This window comes from Panulirus ornatus, chromosome 48, assembly GCF_036320965.1.
Source record: "Panulirus ornatus isolate Po-2019 chromosome 48, ASM3632096v1, whole genome shotgun sequence".
In the NCBI taxonomy this organism is placed as follows: Eukaryota; Metazoa; Arthropoda; class Malacostraca; order Decapoda; family Palinuridae; genus Panulirus; species Panulirus ornatus.
In genome coordinates, this window is record NC_092271.1 from 15,885,873 (window position 1) to 15,898,752 (window position 12,880).

Consider the following 12,880-nt stretch of genomic DNA (forward strand, 5'->3'; position numbering starts at 1 on the left):
CACTCCATCTTTCCACCTCCAATTTGGTCTCCCTCTTCTCCTCGTTCCCTCCACCTCCGACACATATATCCTCTTGGTCAATCTTTCCTCACTCATTCTCTCCATGTGCCCAAACCACTTCAAAACACCCTCTTCTGCTCTCTCAACCACGCTCTTTTTATTTCCACACATCTCTCTTACCCTTACGTTACTCACTCATATATATATATATATATATATATATATATATATATATATATATATATATATATTATCCCTGGGGATAGGGGAGAAAGAATACTTCCCACGTATTCCCTGCGTGTCGTAGAGGGCGACTAAAAGGGGAGGGAGAGGGGGCTGGAAATCCTCCCCTCTCGTATTTTTTTTCCCCCAAAAAAAGAAGGAACAGAGAAGGGGGCCAGGGGAGGATATTCCCTCAGAGGCCCAGTCCTCTGTTCTTAACGCTACCTCGCTAGCGCAGAAATGGCGAATAGTTTGAAAGAATATGTGTATATATATATATATATATATATATATATATATATATATATATATATATATATATATATATATATATCTTTTTCTATTTATGTACGGTTGCGAGGCATGGGCTATGGATAGAGTTGTGCACAGGAGGGTGGATGTGCTGGAAATGAGATGTTTCAAGACAATATGTGGTGTGAGGTGATTTGATCGAGTAAGTAATGTAAGGGTAAGAGAGATGTGTGGAAATAAAAAGAGCGTGGTTGAGAGAGCAGAAAAGGGTATTTTGAAATGGTTTGGGCACATGGAGAAAATGAGTGAGGAAAGATTGACCAAGTGGATATATGTGTCGGAGGTGGAGGGAATGAGGAGAAGTGGGAGACCAAATTGGAGGTGGAAAGATGGAGTGAAAAAATTTTTGAGTGATCGGGGCCTGAACATGCAGGAGGGCGAAAGGCGGGAAAGGAATAAGAGTGAATTGGATCGATGTGGTATACCGGGGTCGACGTGCTGTCAATGGATTGAATCAGGGCATGTGATGCATCTGGGGTAAACCATGAAAAGTTCTGTGGGGCCTGGATGTGGAAAGGGAGCTCTGGTTTCGGGCATTATTACATGACAGCTAGAGACTGAGTGTGAACGAATGGGGCCTTTGTTGTCTTTTCCTAGCACTACCTCGCACACATGAGGGGGGAGGGGGATGTTATTCCATGTGGCGATGGGAATAAATAAAGGCAGACAGTATGAATTATGTACATGTGTATATATGTATATGTCTGTGTGTGTATATATATGTGTACATTGAGATGTATAGGTATGTATATTTGCGTGTGTGGACGTGTATGTATATACATGTGTATGGGGGTGGGTTGGAAAAAATTTTGTGTGATCGGGGCCTGAACATGCAGGAGGGTGAAAGGAGGGCAAGGAATAGAGTGAATTGGATCGATGTGGTATACCGGGGTTGACGTGCTGTCAGTGGATTGAATCAGGGCATGTGAAGCGTCTGGGGTAAACCATGGAAAGCTGTGTAGGTATGTATATTCGTGTGTGTGGACGTGTATGTATATACATGTGTATGGGGGTGGGTTGGGCCATTTCTTTCGTCTGTTTCCTTGCGCTACCTCGCAAACACGGGAGACAGCAAAAAAAAAAAAAAAAATATATATATATATATATATATATATATATATATATATATATATATATATATATATATATATATATATGCGCAAAAGATGCTAGTGGCATGAGAAGTGTGGGAGGTGGGCAGATTAGAAAGGGTAGTGACAGGTTGGATGAAGAAGTAAGAGTATTAGTGAAAGAGAAGAGAGAGGCATTTGGACGATTTTTGCAGGGAAATAATGCAAATGAGTGGGAGATGTATAAAAGAAAGAGGCAGGAGGTCAAGAGAAAGGTGCAAGAGGAGTAAAAGAGCGCAAATGAGGGTTGAGGTGAGAGAGTATCATTAAATTTTAGGATGAATAAAAAGATGTTTTGGAAGGAGGTAAATAAAGTGCGTAAGACAAGGGAACAAATGGGAACTTCAGTGAAGGGGGCTAACGGGGAGGTGATAACAAGTAGTGGTGATGTGAGATGGAGATGGAGTGAGTATTTTGAAGGTTTGTTGAGTGTGTTTGATGATAGAATGGCAGATATAGGGTGTTTTGGTCGAGGTGGTGTGCAAAGTGAGAGGGTTAAGGAAAATGATTTGGTAAACAGAGAAGAGGTAGTAAAAGTTTTGCGGAAGATGAAAGCCGGCAAGGCAGCGAGTTTGGATGGTATTGCAGTGGAATTTATAAAAAAAAGGGGGTGACTGTATTGTAGACTGGTTGGTAAGGTTATTTAATGTATGTATGACTCATGGTGAGGTGCCTGAGGATTGGCAGAATGCTTGCATAGTGCAATTGTACAAAGGCAAAGGGGATACGAGTGAGTGCTCAAATTACAGAGGTACAAGTTTGTTGAGTATTCCTGGGAAATTATATGGGAGGGTATTGATTGAGAGGGTGAAGATATGTACAGAGCATCAGACTGGGGAAGAGCAGTGTGGTTTCAGAAGTGGTAGAGGATGTGTGGACCAGGTGTTTGCTTTGAAGAATATATGTGAGAAAGACTTAGAAAAGCAAATGGATTTGTATGTAGCATTTATGGATCTGGAGAAGGCATATGATAGTGTTGACAGAGATGCTCTATGGAAGGTATTAAAAATATATGGTGTGGGAGGCAAGTTGTTAGAAGCAGTGAAAAGTTTTTATTGAGGATGTAAGGCATGTGTATGTGCAGGAAGAGGGGAAAGTGATTGGTTCTCAGTGAATGTAGGTTCGCGGCAGGGGTGTGTGATGTCTCCATGGTTGTTTAATTTGTTTATGGATGGGGTTGTTAGGGAGGTCAATGCAATATCTTATCCCTGGGGATAGGGGAGAAAGAATACTTCCCATGTATTCCCTGCGTGTCGTAGAAGGCAACTAAAAGGGAAGGGAGCGGGGGGCTGGAAATCCTCCCCTCTCATTTTTTTTTAATTTTCCAAAAAAAGGAACAGAGAAGGGGGCCAGGTGAGGATATTCCCTGAAAGGCCCAGTCCTCTGTTCTTAACGCTACCTATATATATATATATATATATATATATTTTTTTTTTTTGCTTTGTTGCTCTCTCCCGCGTTTGCAAGGTAGCGCAAGGAAACAGACAAAAGAAATGGCCCAACCCACCCCCATACACATGTATATACATACACGTCCACACACGCAAATATACATACCTACACAGCTTTCCATGGTTTACCCCAGACGCTTCACATGCCCTGATTCAATCCACTGACAGCACGTCAACCCCAGTATACCTCATCGATCCAATTCACTCTATTCCTTGCCCTCCTTTCACCCTCCTGCATGTTCAGGCCCCGATCACTCAAAATCTTTCTCACACCATCTTTCCACCTCCAATTTGGTCTCCCACTTCTCGTTCCCTCCACCTCCGACACATATATCCTCTTAGTCAATCTTTCCTCACTCATTCTCTCCATGTGCCCAAACCATTTCAAAACACCCTCTTCTGCTCTCTCAACCACGCTCTTTTTATTTCCACACATCTCTCTTACCCTTACGTTACTTACTCGATCAAACCACCTCACACCACACATTGTCCTCAAACATCTCATTTCCAGCACATCCACCCTCCTGCGCACAACTCTATCCATAGCCCACGCCTCGCAACCATACAACATTGTTGGAACCACTATTCCTTCAAACATACCCATTTTTGCTTTCCGAGATAATGTTCTCGACTTCCACACATTCTTCAAGGCTCCCAGAATTTTCGCCCCCTCCGCCGCCCTATGATCCACTTCCGGTTCCAAGGTTCCATCCGCTGCCAGATCCACTTCCAGATATCTAAAACACTTTACTTCCTCCAGTTTTTCTCCATTCAAACTTACCTCCCAATTGACTTGACCCTCAACCCTACTGTACCTAATAACCTTGCTCTTATTCACATTTACTCTTAACTTTCTTCTTTCACACACTTTACCAAACTCAGTCACCAGCTTCTGCAGTTTCTCACATGAATCAGCCACCAGCGCTGTATCATCAGCGAACAACAACTGACTCACTTCCCAAGCTCTCTCATCCACAACAGACTTCATACTTGCCCCTCTTTCCAAAACTCTTGCATTCACCTCCCTAACAACCCCATCCATAAACAAATTAAACAACCATGGAGACATAACACACCCCTGCCGCAAACCTACATTCACTGAGAACCAATCACTTTCCTCTCTTCCTACACGTACACATACCTTACATCCTCGATAAAAACTTTTCACTGCTTCTAACAACTTGCCTCCCACACCATATATTCTAAATACCTTCCACAGAGCATCTCTATCAACTCTATCATATGCCTTCTCCAGATCCATAAATGCTACATACAAATATATACATTTATTTTTTATCTATTTACATCTATTTTGCTTTGTTGCAAAATATATATATATATATTTTTTTTTTGCTTTGTCGCTGTCTCCCGCGTTTGCGAGGTAGCGCAAGGAAACAGACGAAAGAAATGGCCCAACCCACCCCCATACACATGTATATACATACGTCCACACACGCAAAATATACATACCTACACAGCTTTCCATGGTTTACCCCAGACGCTTCACATGCCCCGCTTTAATCCACTGACAGCACGTCAACCCCGGTATACCACATCACTCCAATTCACTCTATTCCTTGCCCTCCTTTCACCCTCCTGCATGTTCAGGCCCCGATCACACAAAATCTTTTTCACTCCATCTTTCCACCTCCAATTTGGTCTCCCTCTTCTCCTCGTTCCCTCCACCTCCGACACATATATCCTCTTGGTCAATCTTTCCTCACTCATTCTCTCCATGTGCCCAAACCATTTCAAAACACCCTCTTCTGCTCTCTCAACCACGCTCTTTTTATTTCCACACATCTCTCTTACCCTTACGTTACTTACTCGATCAAACCACCTCACACCACACATTGTCCTCAAACATCTCATTTCCAGCACATCCATCCTCCTGCGCACAACTCTATCCATAGCCCACGCCTCGCAACCATACAACATTGTTGGAACCACTATTCCTTCAAAAATACTCATTTTTGCTTTCCGAGATAATGTTCTCGACTTCCACACATTCTTCAAGGCTCCCAGAATTTTCGCCCCCTCCCCCACCCTATGATCCACTTCCGCTTCCATGGTTCCATCCGCTGCCAGATCCACTCCCAGATATCTAAAACACTTCACTTCCTCCAGTTTTTCTCCATTCAAACTCACCTCCCAATTGACTTGACCCTCAACCCTACTGTACCTAATAACCTTGCTCTTATTCACATGTACTCTTAACTTTCTTCTTTCACACACTTTACCAAACTCAGTCACCAGCTTCTGCAGTTTCTCACATGAATCAGCCACCAGCGCTGTATCATCAGCGAACAACAACTGACTCACTTCCCAAGCTCTCTCATCCCCAACAGACTTCATAGTTGCCCCTCTTTCCAAAACTCTTGCATTCACCTCCCTAAAAACCCCATCCATAAACAAATTAAACAACCATGGAGACATCACACACCCCTGCCGCAAACCTACATTCACTGAGAACCAATCACTTTCCTCTCTTCCTACACGTACACATGCCTTACATCCTCGATAAAAACTTTTCACTACTTCTAACAACTTGCCTCCCACACCGTATATTCTTATATATATATATATATATATATATATATATATATATATATATATATATATATTTCCCTCTCCACATTAGTTTTTAAAAAGCAATGCACTATGATGGGGCAACATTCTAATCTGTTGGTTGTCAGTTCTCTACTGACTATCCCATCCTTTATTTTATCTCGAGTGAGTCAATATCTTTTACTCCCACTTTTAACACTTACACTTTTTGTTATTCATTTGTAAAGAGCCTTTAATAATGGTGTATCTCTCTCCTTCCCACTTTGACAAGTAATTTATCTATTTCCTCTCTCCATGTGGTTAAATTACATGAGCATTTAATATAGAAAGATTTCACCCTCCCCACCTTATGGCATCTGTTACATAAAAGTTTAGTTTTATCTAATTCATGACACCTGTTTCTTTAATATTTTCCCACTCTATTTTTCCTTTCATTTAAAAATCTGTACTCCTCAATGCAATGCATATCCCACTGTTGATATAGAATACAATTTCATTACTTCCAAGTTTGTCTTTTTCTTTTCCATCTCCTCCTTTGCCTTAAGTATATTCCCCCATAGATACTGGGGAAGGGAGATCAGTTTACTGCTTTTCTCAAAAGGAAACTGTAGTTTAATTTGATGGTTTCTCTTGAGAATATTAATTTCAAAACGATTTTGTCATAAATGTTTTCTTATATTTCTTATATTGGTTTCATGGTTTGTGTCTGCTGAATACACCTGTTTTAGACACTACTATGTTTACTGGGTACTCAATGGCACCCACACAGGCTCCAATGGTTCTTTGATTGTGCTACTCATCTATTTTTACTTCTTTCTCTCTTTCTTTGCTCTAGTTTTCACTATGAAACTTGTAAGAGTATTTCCATCATACTGATTTCATTACCAGTAATTTTTTTCTTTTCTGCTAACCTATCCAACACTATCTCTTTAACACTAGCACTGCAAAACACAATCACTCATCATTAAAAGTTGAAGCATTAAAGTAGATGCTGGAGACAGGTCTAAATGCCTCATGTCCAAGTTAGTAACAGCATAATGACTTTGGCTCACAGTTATAAAATATCAGCTATTACTTCCAAAACTTGAGCAAAGTTTAAATGCATTCACAAATGAAGCTCAAACAATTTAACTTGGCAGAGAGTTCCACACATCCATGAACCACTGCATGTCAATGTAATTTCTGATAAGTAACCCTAATCCCTCAATACCACAGTTATTCAAGAGTTGCAGTAGAGACAGTAAAATATACCAATGATAATGTAGCAGACACACTTGGCTACACAAATCTACATCTATATTAAGATAATTTCTTTTCTGTACGAATACTTACATACCGTTTACACTATCTACAACCCAATAATGCTATGACATTCTATCCTGTCTTAAAAAAAGTGTTTTCAGTTGAAACAAGTGATAATGTATTCAAAGGTGAATGCATGCACTTTGTATTTAACTCTATTCTACACTTCAGTAATTGTTCAAGCCATATCATTTTTCAGCAAGCTGAGATTGTCATTACTGATGTGTAATTCACCTTTCAATATTAAACAACTTCTCAAGATTTAGCATAAAAAGGAAGGATTCTCTGGTTCAAACGATAAAGAAACAATTCAGATGCCTAGAGAAACATCAGAATCTGACTTCAATTGAGTGTACTACTATTAAAATGGAAAGCAATTAACTCTTGTTGACATGTCTCACCATGAGGGAAGAAATATTCTTTCTACAGGCACAAACTTAATTTGCTACTGATATTAAAATAAATTTGTTCCGAATGTCATTACTTCAAAATATATATAAGTGTGTTTAGTCTCATTAGGGCATTTCCAGTACAGTTTTTAATGGTCTTCGTTAAGAAGGCTCTTTTCTGAAGTGAAATCTACACCCCCACCTTTGTGCCTTAAATCATGCCCTCTTGTCATTCCAAGTGGTTCATTATCAGTATCTTATACATTACTATCATATATGCCATTTCTGATCTAAACGATTTTTCAAAGGTAGAGGAACGTCAGTCTGTTTGACCATTGACTCCACTTTAATACTCCTTCCTAGGTAATTCTAGATAACTTTCTTCTTATAACTGATCATTTGAATAATCTCCAAAACTTGAGTCATTTCTACATTCGAAATTCAGACAGTCCGTTCTTAAATTCATATAAAATCCTCAAAGTTATTAAAGCTAAAAACCTCAAAACATACAAAATTGACCATTAACGCCCTACTCTATTTTTTCCATAGGGAGTGCTTGAGAAAACTGTCACAAAAGCTCCTGATTTCACTGCTCATGAGCGGGAGCTCATGTAGTATGCCAAACATTAAACAAGGTCACATCATTCCTTAGTTCCGTTTGTTGTCACTGCCCTACAAACAAAACATTACATACACCAACCTTACCGCGATTGAACGGAACACGAATCTGAGTAAAAACCTTTTTCTGGTTATTACTTACGCTGCCCAACAGGGTACATGAACTCTACAATAGTTGCTAATTTCCGGACGAAACTACAGAAATTTCAGACGTGAAAAGATTGAAAATGGCGTTCCGACTTCCTGCCTACAGTAAGACTGGGTTGTTGGTTCCGTTGCAGCATCAGTATTAGTAAATAAATGTGTTATCAAACATAAATTATTCACTTTTCCCTCTACACATCTATATGTGTTCCATTTGTATTTTGTTGTGCCATATACTTAATAAGAAAGTGCTATAAGAAAATACACTGAACTTAAAACATATAACCTAATTCATAATTGAAACACGTAATTGAAATTTCGTTTGATTCATTTCGCTTCATAAATGCCAAAATGTAAGCATACAAAATCATGTTCAAATTCATATGTGAAAGTGGAGAAAATGTTTAGCTATGTAAATATCAGACGTATAACATGGATAATAGACAAAACCCTTCCTAATACACACGTATATACCCAGACCCCATATCTTAGTTTTACTCCTTTCACAGGAAAAAAATGAGTATCTCCTCCATTAAGCATTGATACACACATTGATACATGCCCAGGAAAGTAAATCTCAGTGAATCTTGTGCATACGATGATGGTTGCGGATGTATAACACAAGGAGACGTGCTACACCAGTTTAAAATTTTGGGGGAAGTGCATGCACTTGTGACACCAGTACCAGTCTGAGCAACTGGATATACTGCAGCTAGCCAGTGGGAAGAAGATCAATATCGTCCACCACATTCATAACTTGAAGAGGAGTTATCCGTGTATCTGAATGTCACGTCATTTCTGAACTTGGATCAAGAAATTTTTAAGGGAGTAAGAAAACAGTTTGCTAACAAACGTAAAGCGAACCATTTCTTTAGCCATGGTAATCATGTGCTCCGTGATGGAAGATCAACCTTAACCAAAAGTCCAATTTAACATGAAATTATCATCAATGGTCATAACGTATGCGTCGTCTTCTGTATTGCGAAGACTTTCGACAGCATGTATCACAGAGAGTATCTGACATGAGTACATCAAGCCTCAAACACAGAGGGAATGGTAAGGGAGAGTAACTGGCATGATAAAAACTCGAAAACCAATTAAATTGGCTTCGAGATGTCCAGTGACAGCACTCCAGCCTGTCTGCACTTGCAAGGTAAAAGAGAACAAGAAATGATGGATATTTCCTTCCTGTAGGTGCCAAATTAAGGTTAGGGTTGATTGACCCTCCCACCTGTACAAGGTACTCGTAAAAATGTGCTAAGGGACCCAAGGTTTACTCCATATGAAACATGTTAAGCAAATGTAAAGATTGATTGAGCAATCTCTCAGTTAGAAACGAACATCAGCAAAATTTATTCAATTGGCAACACATTTTTTGTTTTCAATTTGACGAAATTTGAAGTCTGTCGAGCGCCAGAATCCTGGTCTGGGTTGGTTGAGAATATTGTAGTTAATTCAGATGATTCATTCCATGATGTTGCGACCCAAACCACTGGAAAGTAGCTATATGTCGCGACTCGCAAACCAAATGTTGATAGAAGAGTGGAGGCAACAGGGATGCGGAGCATCACCTACTTTAGTGCTGGTACGAGACTATATCTCATCATACATTGCAGTCGAACTAAGCATTATTCTGAGACTGGATTAATCATATTCATAGACTAGTTGTTCTATTTTCACTTATATTTTGTCTGTTTATGCTGTACATTATCCGTAGTCATACATAGTATCAGCCTGTATTGTTGGACTACATGTGCGCGAGACATGGTGTCTCCAAATTAAATTGACCTCGGCCCTCCAAAGAAAAAAAAAAAAAAAGGCCGGAACGGAACACTATAGCACGCACCAGCTATCCTCTGTTTGTAGTAAAAGCAGAGGGCGGAAGCCTTATACTCTTAATTAGGTGTATACAGAAGTTGCTTAGAATCCCCCAGCTCTCATCCTCCACCCTCACAGCCCTCATCCTTCATGCTCCCACCCCTCACCCTAATAGCTTGACAGAAATTGTCAATAGTGTTTGTGATGTTTCGAGGTAAGTGTCAGAAAACTTCAAGGCAAAATGGAGAATGAGATGCTTTGGAAGGAGGTTAACAGTGTAAGCAAAATAAGAAAGCACATGGGAACATCAGTTAACTTGGCAAATGGGGCATTAGTGGGAGACAGTGATGTTATGAAGAGAATGAGATGGAGTAAGTATTTTCAAAGATTGATGAATGTGTTTGATAGCAGGTTGTATGGAAGAGTAGTGACTGAGTGAAATTATGTACAGAGCAGCAGAATTAGGGGAAAAACAAATATGGCACACAGGATGATACAGGATGTGCTTTGAATTATATATGTGAGACGAGTACTTAAAGAAACAGAAGGATTTGTATGCGGCACTTATAGATCTGGAGAAAACACATGATAAGAGTTGATAGGGATGCTATTATGAAATATGAATATATGGCGTAGGAATTAAGCTTTTTGAAGCAGAGTTTTGTCAAGAATAAATGACGTGTGTGCGAGTAGGATAAGTGGATCCAGGTGAGGCTGGAGTGTGTGATGGTGAGGGATATAAATGCAAGTCTTGGAGAGGGGCTGTATGCAGTCAACAGAGGGTGAGGGAGGGGGGGGGGGCTGAAAAGTGAAAAACTGAAGAGGCTGGTGTCTGTTTCGGAAAGCGTGTGAAAGAAACTGATGGTATGCGTGAATAAAAGCAAGGTCGTTGGGTTTAGTATTGTAGAGGGACAGGTTAAATGTGAGCAGAGAAAATTTGGTGGAGGTGGAGTGTTTTAGATACCTTGAAGTTGACATGGCGACGAATGGAACTATGGAAGTGGTAGTCAGTCATAGGGTGGGTGAAGGATGGAGGTGGTAGTCAGTCATAGGATAGGTGAAGGAGCAAAGGTTCTGGTAGCATTGAGGTCGTTATCTAGGAGAGCAAGACTGGTTGTTTGAATATTTAGTCGTCCCAGCGATGTTTGGATGCGAGGCATCGAATATAGAAAAGAATATGCAGAGGAAGGTGGATGTGTTGCAGATTAAATGTGAGGACAAAATGTGGTGTGAAGAGAGTTATTGGAGTAGGTAATTAGAGGATATGAAAGAAGTATGGCAATAAGAAGAGGGCCGAGAGAGCTTGAAAGGGGCACCTTGCTAAAGCAAACGTTTCATTTTCCCCGTGGACTCATAGGAATATATATATATATATATATATATATATATATATATATATATATTAGAAGCAGTGAAAAGTTTTTATCGAGGATGTAAGGCATGTGTACGTGTAGGAAGAGAGGAAAGTGATTGGTTCTCAGTGAATGTAGGTTTGCGGCAGGGGTGTGTGATGTCCCCATGGTTGTTTAATTTGTTTATGGATGGGGTTGTTAGGGAGGTGAATGCAAGAGTTTTGGAAAGAGGGGCAACTATGAAGTCTGTTGGGGATGAGAGAGCTTGGGAAGTGAGTCAGTTGTTGTTCGCTGATGATACAGCGCTGGTGGCTGATTCATGTGAGAAACTGCAGAAGCTGGTGACTGAGTTTGGTAAAGTGTGTGAAAGAAGAAAGTTAAGAGTTAATGTGAATAAGAGCAAGGTTATTAGGTACAGTAGGGTTGAGGGTCAAGTCAATTGGGAGGTGAGTTTGAATGGAGAAAAACTGGAGGAAGTGAAGTGTTTTAGATATCTGGGAGTGGATCTGTCAGCGGATGGAACCATGGAAGCGGAAGTGGATCATAGGGTGGGGGAGGGGGCGAAAATTCTGGGGGCCTTGAAGAGTGTGTGGAAGTCGAGAACATTATCTCGGAAAGCAAAAATGGGTATGTTTGAAGGAATAGTGGTTCCAACAATGTTGTATGGTTGCGAGGCGTGGGCTATGGATAGAGTTGTGCGCAGGAGGATGGATGTGCTGGAAATGAGGTGTTTGAGGACAATGTGTGGTGTGAGGTGGTTTGATCGAGTAAGTAACGTAAGGGTAAGAGAGATGTGTGGAAATGAAAAGAGCGTGGTTGAGAGAGCAGAAGAGGGTGTTTTGAAATGGTTTGGGCACATGGAGAGAATGAGTGAGGAAAGATTGACGAAGAGGATATATGTGTCGGAGGTGGAGGGAACGAGGAGAAGTGGGAGACCAAATTGGAGGTGGAAAGATGGAGTGAAAAAGATTTTGTGTGATCGGGGCCTGAACATGCAGGAGGGTGAAAGGAGGGCAAGGAATAGAGTGAATTGGATCGGTGTGGTATACCGGGGTTGGCGTGTTGTCAGTGGGTTGAATCAGGGCATGTGAAGCGTTTGGGGTAAACCATGGAAAGCTGTGTAGGTATGTATATTTGAGTGTGTGGACGTATGTATATACATGTGTATGGGGGTGGGTTGGGCCATTTCTTTCGTCTGTTTCCTTGCGCTACCTCGCAAACGCGGGAGACGGCGGAATATATATATATATATATATATATATATATATATATATATATATATATATATATATATATATATATATATGTGTGTGTGTGTGTGTGTGTGTGTGTGTGTGCCAACATCATCGATACGAATCCTAAAACCCTCTAGTCACCCATCTCCCCGCTCCTCCTGTCGCCCATATCTCCTCTATTTTCAGTGTCCAGTCTGAGAGAAAAAAATATCCACAACAAAACGCACGGAGATGGTCTCAGATTTACCTTTATGTATTTTCTTCGTATGTCCAGTGCAACACTCTTTGCTTCTAATCAGTTCAAATACGTACAACCAAACTGAGCCACATGATCTTAAT

At 40.4% G+C, this 12,880-nt stretch overlaps 1 protein-coding gene across 1 annotated transcript in view; it reads right to left on the reverse strand.

Moving 5' to 3' along the window:
• The window catches only part of AGO1 (protein argonaute-2), a 237,315-nt gene extending 229,045 nt beyond the window's left edge, over window positions 1-8,270 (reverse strand). The window contains exon 1 of the mRNA XM_071690453.1: window positions 8,135-8,270. Coding sequence (XP_071546554.1) covers window positions 8,135-8,153 — 19 coding nt within the window. The 5' untranslated portion in view covers window positions 8,154-8,270. The remainder of the gene's footprint in view (window positions 1-8,134) is intronic.
• Between the last annotated feature and the right edge of the window lie 4,610 nt (window positions 8,271-12,880).